This window comes from Molossus molossus, unplaced genomic scaffold (assembly GCF_014108415.1).
Source record: "Molossus molossus isolate mMolMol1 unplaced genomic scaffold, mMolMol1.p scaffold_m16_p_19, whole genome shotgun sequence".
NCBI classification, from domain to species: Eukaryota; Metazoa; Chordata; class Mammalia; order Chiroptera; family Molossidae; genus Molossus; species Molossus molossus.
In genome coordinates, this window is record NW_023425354.1 from 30,839,667 (window position 1) to 30,858,614 (window position 18,948).

General features: G+C 47.3%; 2 protein-coding genes across 3 annotated transcripts; one reads left to right on the forward strand and one right to left on the reverse strand.

Moving 5' to 3' along the window:
• Positions 1–29: 29 nt before the first annotated feature.
• On the reverse strand, positions 30–10,638 carry NT5C3B (5'-nucleotidase, cytosolic IIIB). The gene is made up of 8 exons (XM_036268702.1): positions 10,280–10,638; positions 9,652–9,721; positions 9,519–9,565; positions 6,331–6,416; positions 5,442–5,531; positions 3,772–3,934; positions 1,543–1,743; positions 30–562 (listed from the first exon to the last, which is right to left on the reverse strand). The coding sequence occupies exons 1-8, from the start codon at positions 10,364–10,366 to the stop codon at positions 431–433; spliced, it is 876 nt and encodes a 291-aa protein (XP_036124595.1). The 5' UTR covers positions 10,367–10,638; the 3' UTR covers positions 30–430.
• A 925-nt stretch (positions 10,639–11,563) lies between these two features.
• Positions 11,564–17,796, forward strand: KLHL10 (kelch like family member 10). Of its 2 annotated transcripts, none has more exons than XM_036269325.1 (5): positions 11,564–11,900; positions 14,277–14,766; positions 15,776–16,393; positions 16,984–17,133; positions 17,345–17,753. In XM_036269325.1, the coding sequence occupies exons 1-5, from the start codon at positions 11,707–11,709 to the stop codon at positions 17,717–17,719; spliced, it is 1,827 nt and encodes a 608-aa protein (XP_036125218.1). In that variant the 5' UTR covers positions 11,564–11,706; the 3' UTR covers positions 17,720–17,753. The 2 variants fall into 2 exon arrangements, with proteins under 2 accessions (XP_036125218.1, XP_036125219.1); XM_036269326.1 differs by having other exon boundaries at positions 11,603–11,838; positions 17,345–17,796.
• Positions 17,797–18,948: the final 1,152 nt, after the last annotated feature.

The following is an 18,948-nucleotide window of genomic DNA, read 5'->3' on the forward strand; positions in this document are numbered from 1 at the left end:
AGAACAGCTCTCATTTTTCCTTTTTTTTATTTTGATCTGCTTTACACATTCGATTTGTTTGAAGAATAGCTTCCCATTTTAAACATTTTTGAGTAGAATCCTGCACAAAATGATCCCTGGAATGCAAATGCACTGTAGGTCTGATTCACCTGGAATGGCTTTTGCAGCTTCCCACCTGGCAGGGCCTCCCTCAGGCCTTGGAGAACTCAAACAGAATGTGCCAGGGAAAGAAGGAGGGAAGGTGAGGACCCAGCAGCCGTGGATTCTCGGACTGTCTGTCCTCGGCACACCCCAGGCTCACAGCGGGCAGGCCCCTCCTCGCCAGGCCTGCAGAGACCGGCCCTGTGCCTGCGCACTCAGAGGCTCTGCATCTCCACACAGCCCCCCCTCCTCGCCAAGGCCTGCAGAGACCGGCCCTGCGCCTGCGCACTCAGAGGCCCTGCATCTCCACACGCCCCTGGTGCAGGATTTGCTGCAGCAGTCCATTGACCACGTCCAGCGTCTCGTCCTTCTCCAGCACAATGTCATACGCGTCCATGTAGCGGTCCCGCCGCTCCTCCACCTGTCCGGGGGATGGGAGACGGAGAGTCCCTGAAATGCCTGCCCTCTACCCACTGCCTGACTCTCAAGCACCTGGGGCTGGGGGAGCAGTGCATTCAAGCCACACATCCCCTAGAGTTCAAATCACAGGGGCTGCCTTTTGAGATATTGCCCAGCCAGTGTGGCTCAGTGGTTGAGCATGGACCCATGCACCAAGAGGTCGCCGATTCTTCAGGGCACATGCCCAGGTTGTGGGCCAGATCCCCAGTTGGGGGCATGCAGGAGGCAGCCAATCGATGTTCTCTCTCATCGATATGTCTATCTCTCCTCCCCTCTCACTTCCTCTCTCTCTAAAATCAATAAAGAAAAAACAAAAACAACCCAGACGTTACCTCTAGCCTGTCTGGACTGAATTTCCACAAGACTCAAGCACTCCTGGGGACTTAGGCACGTGCTGGCCGAGGGCAGGACTGGCGGCCTCCAGCTGATGCCGTACTGTTTTCACCCCTCTTGGCCTCTGGTCTGTGCTCGTATTTTTCTTCTCTGAATTGGACACCCACATCCTCAACCATCGACATCTCTCATCTCAATCATGCCGTACAGGGATGATTTAGGAGGACTGGTAATCAGCCTGCCCTTTCCTAAACTGTCACCTTGGGCAAGTTATTTAACCCCCTTGCCTGTTTCTTCATCTGTGCAACAGTGTTGTAAAGATTAAATGGGTCACGTTCCTGGCACATGGTGAGCACTCAGCAGGAGTGGGCGCCAATGGCGCCAATGAAATGCCTGGCATTACCCCATCTCTGAACCTGTTCATTGCTGGGTATCTTGCTTTCCTATGAGAATATGGAGCATTCTCCTGGGAATACAGCCTGCGTCTTCCCCTGGCCCTCTGATACTTCATGCAGGGTCTAGCACACAGAAAGTGTTCGACAAGCATTTGTGTACAGGAACTGAAGGCGAAGCCAGCCATGAGGGAGGAAGCCCTGGTCCCCTACTTACCTTATCGTTTAGGAAGCCAATCTTGAGAATGTTCTCCACATCAGGAACCCCATCGGCCATGGTGAGGTCCCCCATGGAGTCTCCCAGCAGGAGGATGTTGGTTTTACCCTGAAGCTGCTGGAAGTAACCGGAGTTCTCGCACACGGAGCTGTTCTTGTTGTATGTGTGTATAAGCTGGCCCTTGAATCCCTGTAGGAAGCCCTAAGTGGCCAAGAAAAGACACAGACACAAGGGCTACAGGGACCCATCCGGCGCCAGTTTCCCACTGTCTCGTCACAGAGGAAAGGAAACCCTGAAAGCCACAGATAACACCAAACCTCACTGTAGTCTAAACTGGGGGTCGGCAAAGTAGAGCCCATGGGCCAGACCTGGCCCATTTGTTTACATCTTGTCTCTGGCTGCTTTTCTGCACAGCAGAGGTTGTATGGCCCATACAGCCTAAGACACCTGGCCTTTTACAGAAAAGGTTTATAAGCCCTGGTTGAAACTTTTAAACTAACAAGAGCCATCATATACTGTTGGTCAGTGCCCTGGTTGGTTTGGCTCAGCAGTTAGAGCGTCGGCCCTCGGACCAAAGGGTCGCAGGTTTGACTCCTGGTCAAGGGTGATACCTAGGTTGCAGGTTTGATCCCCGACCCCAATTGGGGCCCTGCGGGAGGCAACCAATTGATATGTCTCTCTCACATCAAGGCTTTCTCTCTCTCCCTCCCTCCCTTCCATTCTATCTAAAAATAAATGGAAAAATATCCTTGGGTCACCTACTCTGGGGGAAGCACGAAACCTGTGATACAAGCGTTGCTCAGGTTACACATGTTCTAAGCGTCAGCTGTGCGCCATGTCCTAACCATAAATCAAAGGCATGAAATTCTGGCCACTGGTTTTGAGGGAGAAAAATTAGAACATGGGTGAGTCAGAGCAGCCCACCTCCGCCTCTAACAACAAGGCGAGCCCTGGCCGGTTTGGCTCAGCGGTGAGAGCGTCAGCCTGCGGACCAAAGAGTTGCAGGTTCGATTCCAGTCTAGGGCACATACCTCAGTTGCGGTTCGTCCCTGGCCCTGGTGCGGGAGGCAACCAGTCAATGTGTCTCTCTCATGTCAAATGTTTCTCTCTCTCTGTCTCTCTCTCTCCCCCTCCCACTCTATCTGAAGATATTTGAAAAAAGTATCCTGGGGTGAGGATTAAAAGAAAAACAGAGCTTTAAAATAAAAAAATAAAAACAAGGCGAAGTCCAAGCCCTTGAGTACCTAGGATGGCCCGTGACCCATGACAGTGATATGGGGCCTGGACCTAAACTAGGTCCCCCATGGCAGAGACCTGACTGTTGGCCAAACAACAAAGAACAGGTCCTTCAAAAGTAACTGTCTTGCTCTAGCCGGTTTTGCTCAGTGGTTAGAGCATCGGCCTGTGGACCAGAGAGACCTGGGTTCGGTTCCTGCTAAGGGCACGTACCTCAGTTGCGGTTCATCCCCGGCCCCAGTTGGGATTGTGAGGGTGGCAACCAGTCAATGTGTCTCTCTCATGTTGATGTTTCTCTCTCTCTCTCTCTCTTCCTCCCTTTTATTTATTTATTTATTATTTTAAATATTTTTTCTTTATTGATTTTTAGAGAGAGAGGAGGGGAGAGGGAGAGAGCTAGGAACATTGATGAGAGAACATCAACTGGTCACCTCCTGCATGCCCCCCCCCTGGGGATTTGGCTGACAACCTGGGCATGTGCCCTGACCGGGAATCGAACCGGCGACCTCTTGGTACATGGGTCAACACTCAACTACTGAGCCATACCGGCTGGGCTCTTCCTCCCTTTAAAAAATAAAAATAAAAAAAAGTAACTGTCTTTAGCCCTGGCTGGTTTGGCTCAGCGGTTAGAGCATCGGCTGGTGGACCAAAGAGTTGCGGGTTCGATTTTGGTCAGAGGCACATACCTCAGTTGCGGTTCGTCCCTGGCCATGGTCAGGGTCATGTGGGAGGCAACCAGTCGACGTTTCTCTCTTTCCCTCTCTCTCTCCCCCTCCATCCCACTCTAACTGATGATAATCCTTGGGTGAGGATTTAAAAAAAAAGTAACTGTGTTTAGTGGGCATAAATAAATAAATAACTGCCTGGGGACAAAGACATCAGCATGCCTGCCCCTTCCTTCCCTCCCCAGGATAGGGTTAATGTTTAGGGTGAAGCGCCCTGGCTGGTGGTTCCCACCCTCGTCCATTCCCAGCCCAAAGAGATTTGGCTCACATCTTCGTCAAAATCCATGTAGTTAGACACAATGTGGATGTTGGGATGAAACACTTTCATCTGCCGGATAATTTCTTCCAGGATATCACCAATACCCGCGGAGAAGATGAAAAGGGGGATGTTATTTTGGTAGAGGGTGTTGAAGAACGCCTTGTATCCGTCCCTGAAGAGAGAAATGGGTTCTGAAATGGCGCTGCCTCTACTACTGTTCTCTATTTTCTACTTGGGTTATATATTTTTATATTAAAAAAAAAAATTTTAATTAAGGTACAAAATACGTATAGTAAGTGATTAAAGTGTACTAATCTTGAGTGCTCAGCTCTGTTAATATTGACATATGTACACACCCATGTAATTACCAGCCAGGTTAATGTTCCCTCCTGTCCCTCCCAGGCAACGCCATCCTCCCCTATTCTGACTTCATATCACCGATGAGCTCTGCCTGTCCCAGAACTTCATATGAATGGGTTCATATTTTTTTTGGTTGTTGTTTCTGTACTACAGTTGACCCCTGAATAACAGGAGGGTAAGGGGTGCTGACCCCTTGTGCAGTCGAAAATCCATGTACAACTTTGGACATCTCAGAAACTTAGCTACAGTTGTCCTTCACTATCTGCAGAAGGATTGTTTCCAAGATCCCTGTGGACACCAAAATCCAAGACTGCTCAAGTCCCTTATATAAAATGGCATAACCTTGGTCGCTGTGGCTCGGATGGACATGGTCCTGTGCACCAAAAGGTTTCTGGTTCGATTCCCCATCAGGGCACCTGCCTTTGTTGCGGGCTCGATCCCCAGTAGGGGGCGTGCAGGAGGCAGCCGATGGATCTTTCCCTCTCACATTGATGTTTCTATTTCTCTCTCCCAAAAAATCAAATGAAAAATAAATTAATTAATTAAATAAAATGGCGTACAGCAATGCATTCAGTTGGCCTCCACATCTGTGGACTCCTAACTGCAGGTCAAAATACTGTGTTCAATCTGAGGTTGGCTGAATCCACAGACGTGAAACTCAAAGGGCCAACTGTACATTTATTTAAAAAAAAATCCACATTTAAGTGGATCCGCACATTCAAACTTTTGTTGTTGAAGGGTCAACTGTACAGGGGCAGTCTCCTGGGGCAACTCACCCTAGTACTTACTGGTCTGCACACATCTCTACTCTCTTAGTTTTTCATGAGCTGGCCTCTCTCCCCAGTTAGGGCACACGATCCTTAAGGACAGACACACATGCTGACTCCTTCCTCTATGTGCCCCCGTCCCTCCTCCAGTAAAGAATGCGCCAGCAGAGACTGCTGCACTGTGGGGGCTGTCCACGATCAAGGGTCCCAGGCCAGCCAATTCCCGTTCCTGGATAAAGAACACCAGTCAACATGGTAACCCCAAAAGTCTTTTTACCTTTGGGAAAAATGAGCTAAATGCTGTTTGTTCTAGGAGATGAAGCCTTGCTCACACTCACACTACATCCACAACCAGCAGACTGCTCCCTAGGAAGCACCCAAGGTAGACAATCCTTCAGGTGTATCCAGAGAGGGAAAGCAAGACCTTCCCCACTTCAGGTGCTCATGGTTAGGTCTGTTCTAAGTCTACCAGCAACTAACTCCTCTCCATTCCTTCCAGCCTCTTTTTGTGAGCAAACCAGTTTCAAATGTTTTCCAGAGCAAGAAGCTTACCTAAGCATTGCATTGGACTCGCTAACCACCTGGGCTATCTGAGACTTCTGAATCTTCTGCTCACACAGGAGATCATGTGCTTTGGTCCACCTAGAAACAAACACCCCACAAAACCCCAAATTCAAATCACGAAGTAAAGTGACCTTTCCCTTTTCAGGGCCAAGTCCCCTCTGGAAGTATTGACAATGGAGGTGGCCGCATCCTTTCTACAGAGTCATTTCCTGGAGGACCCTTAAAAAAAAAGAGGGTGAGCCCTGGCCACTTTGCTCAGTGGTTAGAGTGTTGGCCCATGGATCAAAGAGTCGCAGGTTCAATTCCAGTCAAGGGCATGTACCTCGGTTGCAATTTGGTCCCTGGCCCTGGTGGGGGTCGTGCAGGAGGCAGCCAATCGATATGTCTCTCATGTAGATTATTTTTTTCTCTCTCTCCCTCCCACTCTATCTAAAGATAAATGGAAATATCCTCAGGAGAGGATTGAAAAAACAAAAGAGGGTGAGGAAGCAACAAAACGGAGAGACAAGAGGTGGGTGAGTTAACTGCTGAAGTCAAAGCTCTTCTGAATCCTTCCTCGGTGACCCCATGCTGGAGAACTGGGGCTCTTTCAGTGATACTGGTTTCTATTGGAAGGTTATCTCCCCAAAGCACAAATTCCCCCAAACCAAGGGGCTTCTAACTCACCCCAAGGATTCTTGGTGGGCCCCCACTCGAGCAGCAGTCACAGCAGCTCTGGGCGTGTCTGGACTCTGTTCTCATAGGTGGGCCTGTGGCTTCCGTTAAGGATCCAGTAAGGTAAGGAAGCCCTGTCATCGCATCCAAGCTCAGAAAAATCCACCCCCTCCAGGACCAGACCACCGCAAGGTCAGGAGCTCTCTCCACCACCATCACTCACCATTCCACCATATGAGGTAACTTCTCTTTGATGGTCCGGTGTGGGTCAATCTCAATTGGGTAATAGTGGTGAAGGAGCTTGTTCAGCTGGGTCATCCAAAGGAAGAGAAAAGCCATTAGTCCCTCAAGTTTTCCCCAGCAAAGAACTAGTGTTTCATATGAGAAAAGTATCACCTACAACTAAAAGTATCACCTACAACTTCATGTAAGGGAGAGACTAGATCCGCAGAGCTAGACACCCCTTTGCACTCACCCAGAAGTAAAGTCTAAGAATCAGCAACACAAAGGGCTTTGCCATCAGATAAGAGGGTGACTAGGATTTTGTTATTAACTAGCTCAGTCATCAGGGCTTAACCAGTAAGAGCTGATTTAACGCTGTGTATTCCAAAATGTGATACTTTCTCAAGTGGGAGGCAAGCTAACTTTAGCGGATACGTGGATAAACACTGTTTGGTAGTTGTGTGTTCATTTTAACGTACATTAGGAAAAAAAAAACTAGCACATCAAATTCATGCTTTCACAAATATTGTTTCTTTCTTTTGTAAGTTAATCACATTCATATCTTTAAAAGCAGGTCAATTTAAAAAAAAATTTAGTTCCCTGGCCAGTTTGGCTCAGCGGTTAGAGCGTCGGCCCGTAGACCAAAGAGTCTCAGATTCCATTCTGGTCAAGGGCACATACCTCGGTTACAGTTCATCCACTGTCCTGGTCGGGCTGTGCAGGAGGCAACCAGTCTATGTGTCCCTCTCACATCAATGTTTCTCTCTCCCTTTTTCCCTCCCACTCTATCTAAAGATAAATAAAAAAATATCCTGGGGTGAGGATTAAAAATATATATATATTTAGTAAAAGAAATATACAGATATGGCAAAACTCCCCCAAAAGTGGAACCAGTGGACTGCACTTTGGGACACAGCATGTTAGTGGATGACTCCATCACACTGCCAACATCAAGTGAACGACTGTACCAGCACCTGTAGGCGCCTCTTTCACATGCCAGAACTTGCCACCTTCTGGAGAGGGATCGTGTGTAACACAGGGCCCAGTGCCCAATACAAATGGAAATTGACTGGATGTAGAATTTTAATATATGCAAGGTCTCAGACTATTATGAGATCAAATGGAGTCCATGACCAAGGGTCCAAAAAGGGTTAAATTTACAGCAGATACAGAAGGTCACCTCCCTAGGCCCAGATGGTGCGGCTTAGTGGATTGAGCATCATCATCCCATGCACCAAGAGGTCACTGGGTTCAATTCCCAGTCAGGGCACATGCCCAGGTTTCGTGCTTGATCCCCAGTAGGGGGTGTGCAGGAGGCAGCTGATTGATGTTTCTCTCTCTCCCTTCCTCTCTATCAAAAAATCAATAAAAGCATATTAAAAAAAGAAGGAGGTCACCTCCCTAGAAGTAACATCTAGGCCGCAGTTGTAGTTCAGCTCCAGACCCAGAAAAGCAGCAAAACCAGGAGGGCCACACCAGGACCAGCTGCAATGATTAAGGACCCCCTGACCTAACACTGGCTAATCAGTGGAGACCACAATCCTGAAGAAGCACACCTAGAAAACTGATGAATATTCTGCTGAAATCCTCCCCTAAGATTCTTGACTGTAAGAAAGAGATAAGCCCTGGCCGGTTTGGCTCAGGGGTTAGAGCATCGGCCCATGGACCAATGAGTTAGGTTCGATTTCAGCCAAGGGCACATGCCTTGGTTGCAGCTCATCCCTGGCCCTGGTCAGGGTCATGTGGGAGGCAACCTGTTAATGTTTCTGTTTCTCTCTTTTTGTTTATCCTCACCCGAGGACATTTTTTTCATTTTTTGTTCAGATAGAGCGGGAGGGAGAGGAAGAGAGAGAGAGAGAAACATCGACGTGAAAGGGACACATCGAGTGGCTGCCACCACACGACCCAACCAGGGCTGGGGAAAAACTGCAACTGAGGTACATGCCCTTAGCGGGAACCGAACCCGGGTCTCTCTGGACCACAGGCCAACGCTCTAACCGCTGAGCCCAACTGGCCAGGGCAATGTTTCTGTTTCTCTCCCTCCCTCTTTCTCTCTCTCTCTCCCTCTCCCTCCCTGTCACTCCATCTGAAGATAAATAGAAAAAATATCCTCCGGTGAGGATTGTAAAAACAAAACATAAAAGGCTCAAGACAAAGGACCTGGCACTGCTGGCTCTCCCTCCCAGGAGCTAGTCTACCCCCTTCCTGGCCCCCCTTTCTCCCTACAGGTATGCATCTCCTAAACTCTAAGGGACCCCACGAGGCTTGCAACCAGGGCAACAATGGGCAGCAGCAGTCATCCCGGGCACCCCCCTGAACCTGTCCCCAAGGCCCCCTTTTCTCTGACTTCTTAGTGAGCCAAAGCAGGCCAGCTTCGGCTCATTTCCCAGCCATTCCTTGTTTCATTGTCCCCAACTTTAATAAGCATCCTCTAAAATTCACCTAGACTCATGTTGCGAAATTTTTCTTGCATGAAGTCAAGAACCCACACACGCCCTGGCCAGTTTGGCTCACCAGTTAGAGCAGTGGTTCTCAACCAGTGGGTTGCGACCCCTTTGGGGGTCGAACGACCCTTTTGCAGGGGTCATCTAAGACCATCAGAAAACACATATTTCCGATGGCGATTCATAACAGTAGCAAAATTATAGTTATGAAGTAGCAACAAAAATAATTTTATGGTTGGGGTCACCACAACATGAGGAACTGTATTAAAGGGTCATGGCATTAGGAAGGTTGAGAACCTCTTGGTTAGAGCATTGGCCTGCAGACCGAAGGGTCTTGGGTTTGATTCCTAGTCAAGGGCATGTACCTGGGTTGCAGGTTCGATCCCAGTAGGGGTCATGTGAGAAGCAACCAATTTAAATGTCACATCAATGTTTCTCTCTCTCTCTCTCTCTCTCTCTCTCTCTCTCCCTCCCTCCCTCCCTCCCACCCCTTCCTCCCATTCTATCTAGAACCCACACAGTACCAGCTGACTCTAGGCAGACCTGCTCAGGGCCAAGTTCTCCTTCCCATAACAATATGTCTTGGCCAACAAAGAAAAGCTATCCCAGTGTATTAAAACTAGGTCCACCTGAGCAAAAGAACAATAAAAAAATTATTTTTCAATTAATCTTCTAAGGTCTCTATCAAGAACCATATGAAGTAATATATGATAGTGACTCTGAGCAAAAAAGGGGAGTAACTCACCTCTTTCCGGCACTCCTCACTGATGATCTTGCTGTTATCCAGAATATCTGCAAAAATACAAAGCTCAGTTCACTCACCCCTTAGAAGCCATCATCTTGTCAAGCCCAACAAAGCAAGCTAGTATGTAACTTACTGTAGGAAGAAGGGCATCGCTTTCCATTATATGCAAACCTGCTCAAGGTCATGTCAAAATCAGAAATGACCTAAAATGCAAAAGAGAGATGATGCCTAGATAGGCTCCTCCTGATGTAGCACTGTTGTCAACCTGGGAGCATGACTATGGAAGTCTAAGCGCTCGCGTCCAGACTGTGGGCAAAGCCCTGGGGGAGTTAGCCAGGGCTACAGAGGGCAGGAAGACTAATCCTAGTTAAGACAGCGCTAACCCCGAGGAGGCCCAACGTTTGGCTTTCAATAGCATCCCTCCCAATGCCCTGCATCTATCCCAGTGATCCACATCTGCAACTTCTTGGGGAGCCCGCTGGCCTGGGCCAGTGTGGAGAATAAGTCCCCCGGGCCGGTGTGGGAGCTTTGTCTAATTAGAGGAAGCAGCATGATCTTATTGAGAAATCGGAACTCTAGGTTTTAGGGCAGGTGGGCTCTCTCCCAACGCAAAACAGGAGAAGCCCACCTGCTGTCCCTCAGGCCCTGGCCATTTCTAGGGGCTGCCAGCTTGCAGGTGTCGCAACAACGCGGGGAGGCACCGGGGCAGGACGCCTGCACAGCCACCCGCGACCCGCCGGCCCGCCCTCGCCCAGCGGTACCTGTAAGCGGTCTCGCCCGCCCCTGCGGAGGGCGCCCACGATCTCCTGCACCCGCCCGGGCTGCCGCATCAGGACCGTGGCCTTCATGAGGGTGTTCACCTGTCCCGAGACCCGAGAAACTGGCTGACCCCGGCACCGCGCTGGGCCTAAGGGGAGCCCGGGCTCGCCCGGGCCGGGGTCGCGGGGGTGGAGCGGGGGCTCCGGCCGGGCTGGGGGCGCCTACTGGCCGGAGAGGCGCGGTGGGGCCTCGGCGCCCTGCTGGGGGCCTGGGCGCGCCCGGGGGGTCGGGGACCGCGCCACGCGGTACGATTCCTCCTGCCTCACCTCCTCCGCCATGGTGCTCGCAGCCGGGTGAGCTGCGCCCGGCTGCCCAGGCCGCACTGCGCAGGCGTCGTTCCCGCCCCCGGCCGGGGACCGCGGGGCCGCACTTGGCGGGGCCCGGAGAGGCTGATGGCCCTGGAGCGCGGTGCTGCTCGCTGCGGGCGGGCAAGACCCTGGGTGAGGGCCCCGTGTTGAGCAGGGTGACGATCCCAAGGAATTGGGGTTACCATTGGGTGCCACTCTTTCTAGAGCAAAAATCCTAGCAAGCGTGGACGTTTCCAGGCTTGCAGTTTGCATGACAAAAAAAGCCGCAGGTTGGGAAGGGATGTGGAGGAGCCATAGAGTGAGTTCTGTTAAACATCCAGAAGGTGTTTCTGGACCCACTCCTCTGCAGAAGAAAATGAGTGACTGCCTCATGTCCAGAGGGCAGGAAGGCAGTTCTAATCAATTTTGCTTCTCCCTTCTGCCTCCTCTTTGTTTCCTTGAACTCCGTGTCTGGGGAGCCAAGTGAGGAGCTGTAGAAGAAGGTAAATGGGTGCTACAGATACACAAACTGGGCAACAGGAACCAGAATTAATAAAAACTCTTATATGGTGTTGGTGGTCACAGTCCTGCTCCCGGGACAAGCACACCGATGGGCCCTGCCTGTGTGGCTGGGTGGCTGAGATTCGACCCATGCACCAAGAGGTCACAGGTTCGATTCCTGGTCAGGGCACATGCCCAGGTTGTGGGCCAGATCCCCAGTGGGGGGCATGCAGGAGGTGGCCAATCAATGTTCTCTCATCGATGTTCCTCTCTCTCTCTAAAATCAATAAAGAAGGAAAAAAAAGGATACCAATGGAGGTGTGGGGTGATCTTCAGCCTAATAGTGTGGTGGGGGAGGGGAGAAGGAAGGAGGACAAGGACAGGAGAGAATTCCAGAACCTGAGAGCACAATCCTGAGAGTGATCTCACTGCGGGCCCAGGATTCTGGAACTTGGGCTGCCTGATGGACCCTTCATGAAAGATGTAGTAGGGAAAAGGAGCGACAGCTGGCTAAAGGGGCCCCCCACAACCCTCCCCGACACCCTAGGAAAACAGCCTCTCTCGGCTGGTCCCAGGGTGCCATGGAGATGGAGAGCACGGCGGCCTCCACACGTTTCCACCAACCTCACATGGAGAGGAAGATGAGTGCGATGACCTGTGAGATCTTCAACGAGCTTAGGCTAGAGGGCAAGCTCTGCGACGTGGTCATCAAGGTCAATGGCTTTGAGTTCAATGCCCACAAGAACATCCTCTGTAGCTGCAGTTCCTACTTTAGGTATAAACAGGGTTGCCGAATTAAGCCTAAGGGGGAATTGGGTGCATTTTAGACATCTTGGTTCATTTTTCCCAACCCACCATCTTAAGTTTAGGGACACTGTCAAAGTTCTGGGCTCTGTAGCCTGGCTCCTTTGTCAACTGAAGAGGCACAACTAGAGCTAGACCCTCTTCTTTCTGGTTTTCAATAGGGTTCCAACCAACTATTGGTGGGCCAGCTGCTTTTCCCCTTTGATTCTTATTCAAATCAACCTTTGGGAAAGTTGAGCTCCCATACTGGGTTTCCTACTTGAACTGAGATGATAATGCCACTTCGGCCATCCTATGCCCCTATCCCAGGAGAGGTGAGCCTGAACAGGGTGATAAATTAACAAAGATTGAGGGGATGGATGGGCAGGGGGAAGCAGGGAAAGAACCACAGAAATATTTGTCAGGAGAAAAAGGGGAATTGGGGTACAAACCATTGTAACCTGGGAAATGGAAGAGGGCTATTTTGTTTATGAGCTAAAAATGTTTGCGTAATCAATTCCAATCAAGATATGATAAATGTGTCCCACCTGTTGCTAAAAATTCCCATCTTGATCTACAGCGGAATCTACAAAAAGACCAGACAGCACATACTTTAAGCTTTGCAGGCCATACAGTCTCTGTCGCATGCAACTACTCCAGTCTGCTGGTGGGAAAGCAGCCATAGACAATACTAAATGAAAGCACACAGCTGTGTTCCAACAAAATTATTTATGGACACTGAATTATAATTACTATTATAATTTCCAGGTGCCACAAAATACTCTCTTCATTTTCCTCCCATTAAAAAATGTAAAAACCATTCTTACCTCATGGGTAATTCAAAAAAGAAGACCTGGGTGGAATTTGGCCCAGAGGCTGTATTTATAGACCCCTGCTCTAGAGAAGCATTTGATTTCTAAGCCCATATTCCCTGAAACCTCCTAGAAAAAGGAAGCAAAATATATTAGGGAAGGGAATTGTCTTGTTCAACACCTAGAAAACTACCTAGCTACCTAGTGGAATAGTAGTCATTTACTTATTCAATAATTATTTGAGTGCCTATTTTGTGACAAGCACTATAGCGGGTACTGGAAATAAATAAAGAGATAAAACATTCTTGTTCTCCTGAAGCTAATCTTCTGGTAAGGGGAACAGGCATTAAATTTTTAAAAAGTCATATCAGATTATAAGTACTAAGAAATAACAGATAGGGAGTGATGGATGGCAACTCTAAATAGTATTACCGCTTTGCTGACAAAGTTACATTTGAGCAAAGACTTCAAGGGAATAAAAGAGTGAGAAATACAGAGATCTGGGGTAGCTTTCCAGGCAGAGGGAACAGCAGGTAAAGGACCAAAGATGGAAGCATCTCTGATGTACGTATTCAAGAAAAACAAGGCCAGTGGGGCTGAAACGGAGTGAAGGGGAAGGTGGGAAGAAATACTGTCAGAGAGGTGTGACTGGTCTAGATCCCATGGGACATGTGTAGTCCCTGGTAAGGACTTTGTATTTTACTCTGAGTAAGAAGGGAAGATTTTGAGTTTAAGAGGAACACTGGTGCCTTGGATAAGACTAAAGTCTGGAGGTGTCAAGAACAAATTAGTTAGGAGGTTACTCCCAATCTAGACGAGAGAGAGTGGTAGCTTGGACCAAGGTGGTAGCAATAGAAGTGATTATGGACATGTGTTGATTGCAGATTATTTATTTTTTAAATATATTGCTTAAGTTTAATTTCCTTAATTACATTTATCTTTATTGTTGAAAGTATTACAAATGTCCCCTTCCTCTCCCATTGACCCCCCCCCTCCTAATTTCCTTAATTTAAGGGGTAGAATTTGGTGGGCAATGAGTTGGGACAGAAGAGACCTGGGTCTTACTTCTAGCTCTGGATCCCAGTTTTTCCATTCACAAAATGGGAAGATGGCCTAGTTATCATGAAGAGAAGAGTGACCAAAGTCAAAGTTCTTGGAAAAGTTCTCTTTCCCATTGTATAAAGAACAGTCTGCCCTCCCCCTCCCCATGCCGATTTATTCCCAACGTACTCTTTAGAAAATGTCCAAACTCTCAACAAGAAGTGGGGGAGCCCGGCCAGTGTGGCACAGTGGTTGAGCGTTGACCCATGCACCAAGAGGTCGCCAGTTCGATTCCCAGTCAAGGCACATGTCCAAGTTGTGGGCCAAATCCCCAGTGGGGGTCATGCAGGAGGCAGCCAATCGATGTTCTTTCTCATTGATGTTTCTCTCTCTCTCTCCCTATTTCTTCCTCTCTCTCTAAAATCAATAAAGAAAAAAAGAAAAAAAAGTGAGGGAGAACATGGCAAACTGGAGAGGAATGTTTCAGTGATTGCTAGTTTCTTTCCTTTTTCCAGAGCTTTGTTTACAAGTGGCTGGAACAACACTGAAAAGAAGGTATACAACATTCCTGGCATTTCCCCCGACATGATGAAACTAATTATTGAATACGCGTACACCAGGACCGTCCCTATCACACCTGACAACGTAGAGAAGCTGCTGGCTGCTGCAGACCAATTTAACATCATGGGTATTGTAAGGGGTTGCTGTGAGTTCCTCAAGTCAGAGCTGTGTTTGGATAATTGTATCGGCATCTGCAAGTTCACGGACTACTACTACTGCCCAGAACTAAGGCAGAAGGCCTACATGTTCATACTGCACAACTTCGAGGAGATGGTGAAAGTCTCAGCAGAGTTTTTGGAGCTCTCAGTCACTGAGCTGAAGGATATCATTGAGAAAGATGAGCTAAACGTCAAACAAGAAGATGCTGTATTTGAGGCCATTTTAAAATGGATTGCTCATGACCCCCAAAATAGGAAGCAGCATATTTCAGTTTTGCTCCCCAAGGTCAAGTTTAATTATTTTTGTGGGATGCTTAATTGCTCACTTTGGATTCATTTATCCCAAAGGGATTGTCCTAAGAGCCATATTCAGATGGTTGACAGCTTCCAGGGCTGTATTTACATATACTTATATAGAAGGCATCTCCTACTAGGTTCTGGGATTTTGCAATTTTCTTTGTCCTTGGCATTGCTAGTTCCTTTTATTCCAGTTATGTTCTTTTATTTTTTTATTGATTTGAGAGAGAGGAGAGAGAGAGAGAAAGAAACATCTGAGGATTGGGAATCGAATACAAAACCTTATGGTGTATGGGATGATGCTCTAACCACCCAAGCCACACCAGCCAGGGCATTCCCCCACTATTATATTCTTTCACCAAAATTCTCCCTGGCTGTGGGGGAGGGAGAAGGCAAGGCTTTCCAACAAATTCTAGAGGGGCTTCCTTTTACCTTTGTCCATTCTTTTTTTTTCTTTATTGATTTTAGAGGGAGAGGAAGGGGGTGGGGAGAGAGATAGAAACATCGATGAGAGAGAACATCAATTGGTCGCCTCCTGCATGCCCCACACTGGGGATCGGGCCCACAACCTGGGCATGTACCCTGACTGGGAATCGAACCAGCGACCTCTTGGTACATGGGTGGACACTCAACCACTGAGCCAAGCTGGCCGGGCCCTTTGTCCATTCTTGAGTTTCCCCAAACCCGAGAGAGAAACTGGACTAGTAGCCATTTGGTGCTAATTCATGTTATTTTACATATAGAGACAGATATTCACTTACAGAACAATTACTACAGCTTTTTTTTTGGTCTAGTGGCCAAGGAATGGGTTAGCTTGCTGATCATTTTCTAGCTCATCCTCAGCATCCAAATGTATTTAAGCTGGGAGTTGTAAATTTCAAAACAAAACAGAACAAAATATAACCCTACAGCAATTCAAAGGCAGGCTGTAAAACAAGGGGTTAAAGATATAGGCATTTCCACCTCATTTTAAATGACTTGCTGCATTTCCTTCTTAGGTTCGCCTGGCCCTAATGCATGCTGAGTACTTCATGAACAATGTTAAGATGAATGACTATGTCAAAGACAGCGAGGAATGCAAGCCAGTCATTATTAATGCCCTAAAGGCCATGTATGACCTAAACATGAATGGACCCTCTAATTCTGACTTCACCAACCCACTCACCAGGCCCCGCCTGCCCTATGCCATCCTATTCGCAATTGGTGGCTGGAGTGGTGGGAGCCCTACCAATGCCATTGAGGCATATGATGCTCGGGCAGACAGATGGGTGAATGTCACTTGTGAGGAAGAAAGTCCCCGTGCCTACCACGGGGCAGCCTACTTGAAAGGCTACGTTTATATCATTGGGGGGTTCGATAGCGTAGACTATTTCAATAGCGTTAAGCGTTTTGACCCAGTCAAGAAAACTTGGCACCAGGTAGCCCCAATGCACTCCAGACGTTGCTATGTCAGCGTGACAGTCCTCAGCAATTTCATCTACGCCATGGGAGGATTTGATGGCTACGTGCGTCTCAACACTGCTGAACGTTATGAGCCAGAGACCAATCAATGGACACTCATTGCCCCCATGCATGAACAGAGGAGTGACGCGAGTGCCACAACACTCTACGGAAAGGTAAAAGCTGGGGGGCGGGGGGAGTGGGAGATCTGAAAGTAAACAAGCCCCAAAAGAATGCTCTTCTTTTTTTGGGGGTGGGTGGAAACCAGAGGTGGCAGTACTCTTGGCAGTTCTAACGCCTGCCTCAAAATGACTAAGTGGCTCTTATTTTACTTATTCTGCCCCATGAATCTCTCCCCCTGGCTGAGTTATTTGCATCCTTTCACTGTAATAAACTGTTAGTATAACCATAAAAAAATAAAAATAAATAAAAAACAATGCATGCACATGTGGAAAAGAGGAACTCGGAGTGGCCCTGGCCAGGTGGCTCAGTTGGATGGAGTGTCATTCCGAGGCGCCAGGATTGTGGGTTCGATCCCTGGTCAGGGCACATACAAGGGTCAACCAATGAGTGCATGAACGGGTGGAGAAGTGGGTCGATGTTTCTCTTTCCCCCTTCCTCTAGCTCCAAAATCAATAAAAAATTTAAAAAAAAGAAACTTAGAGTGTACAGACTGGCACCAAAAGTGCACCCCCCATACCACATACATAACCTTTCATACCCCAGAGGTAATAATTTTAATAATCTTGCAACTGTCTTCACACAGGTCTACATATGTGGTGGGTTTAACGGAAATGAATGCCTGTTTACAGCAGAAGTGTACAACACTGAGAGTAATCAGTGGACAGTCATAGCACCCATGAGAAGCAGGAGGAGTGGAATAGGTGTAATTGCTTATGGAGAACACGTATATGCGGTGAGTTTATCTTGTACCACAACAAAAATGATACCCCTCAATTTTTTATTAGGAAATAGGTTTATACTACCACTGGTAAGCATTTGACGTTTTTTTCCATGAAGACAGTGGAAGAGGGAGGTATGAAATCACTAGTCCTCCTCTAAGAGGGCCTCCTAGGTGAACAGAATCAATGGTTAACAGTCAATCATGTTTCCGTTGCTGTCCACAGGTAGGCGGCTTTGATGGCGCTAATCGACTTAGGAGTGCAGAAGCCTACAGCCCAGTGGCTAACACTTGGCGCACAATCCCCACTATGTTTAATCCTCGTAGCAATTTTGGCATTGAGGTGGTAGACGACCTCTTGTTTGTGGTGGGTGGCTTTAATGGCTTTACCACCACCTTTAATGTTGAGTGCTATGATGAAAAGACCGACGAGTGGTATGATGCTCATGACATGAGTATATATCGCAGTGCTCTGAGCTGCTGTGTGGTACCAGGGTTGGCCAATGTTGGGGAATATGCAGCTAGAAGGGACAACTTCACAGGATTAGCACTTCGAGATGAAGTAAAGTACTCCGCTTCAACAAGTACCCTACCTGTATGAGCCTCTTCATTTAGCTAATAAAAAGTCTAAGCAATAAGAATTAATTCTTTTTTTAAATAAATGCAGTGTTTAAACTTGTAAGAGTACTGGAAAATGTTCAACATAAGGGAGCCAAGGGTTGGACAAATGAGGGAGTAAAAGGGAAGGAAGCAATTATATCCAATAGTACACATTTAAAAAGAAAAAATTACACAGTGCAAACCAGCTCTAATGAAATACGTTTATTTAAAGCTTACGTTGAGACCATTAGTAGCTTTAACACAGAACAAGATAGCTTCAGGAACATAAAACAAGCTATTTTACAATGTAATGTCTCAAAGTGTCATAAATTCCACATCTCCGATTTACAGGAGATCGTCAAGATTATAACTTTCAGTAGAGTAGAGGCTGGGATACTGCTAGCCCCCAAAACTCACTGTATATCGGCTTTTGAACTAAGTATTGATGTTACAAAGTCAATAAGCCCTAGCACAGGGATCCTAAGATCTTCAAACATATAGCAAGCACTACTTTTCATGAGTGAATCAGGCAGGAGGATTAAGTTAACAAGTGCTCTATTGTATGTGCTTTACTGTTGCAGTAATGGTCATATAGAGCAAGACAAAAGCCCTAGAAAGGTAAGCAACAAGTATCAGTTATTTGGCTATCTAAATTCCTTGAAGCAAACCGACTACTATATGTTATTGTTATTGTATTACATCACTCAACTATGAGCTCTTGTTTCCAATGACCAGAACACGTTACAATGTTAGCATTATAACAAAGCCAAAAAAAAAGAAAGAAAGTAACAAACTGGAGTGAACTATGCCAAAATGTTTGACAGTTAAAAAAGGAGATGGAATTGTTTCTCAAATATTCCACAGTTAAACAGCAACCTATAGGCAGGCACCCTATTTTTCTAGTGTAGGCAAATGAACATGCTTCACAACTCTCTATATTTTCAAAAGACATGAAATATGACCAATATACCCTTTTTATTTAAGTTTAATGAGAAAAGTACCAAAACACAAAAAAATCCCTTTGGTTATGCTTGATTAGGCCAAGTAACTAAAATACACAATTTAGGTTACCTGTTTACTAATATATAGTGTTCATATTGGAATTATGAAGCACAGAATAAAGTACTTAAACATACCACATGCTACACTAGTTAAGAAACATGAAGAAAAAAGTGTGCAATAGAAATTGCCTTACCAGCAGCCTGAAGAATTTAAAATACAAAAGCACAC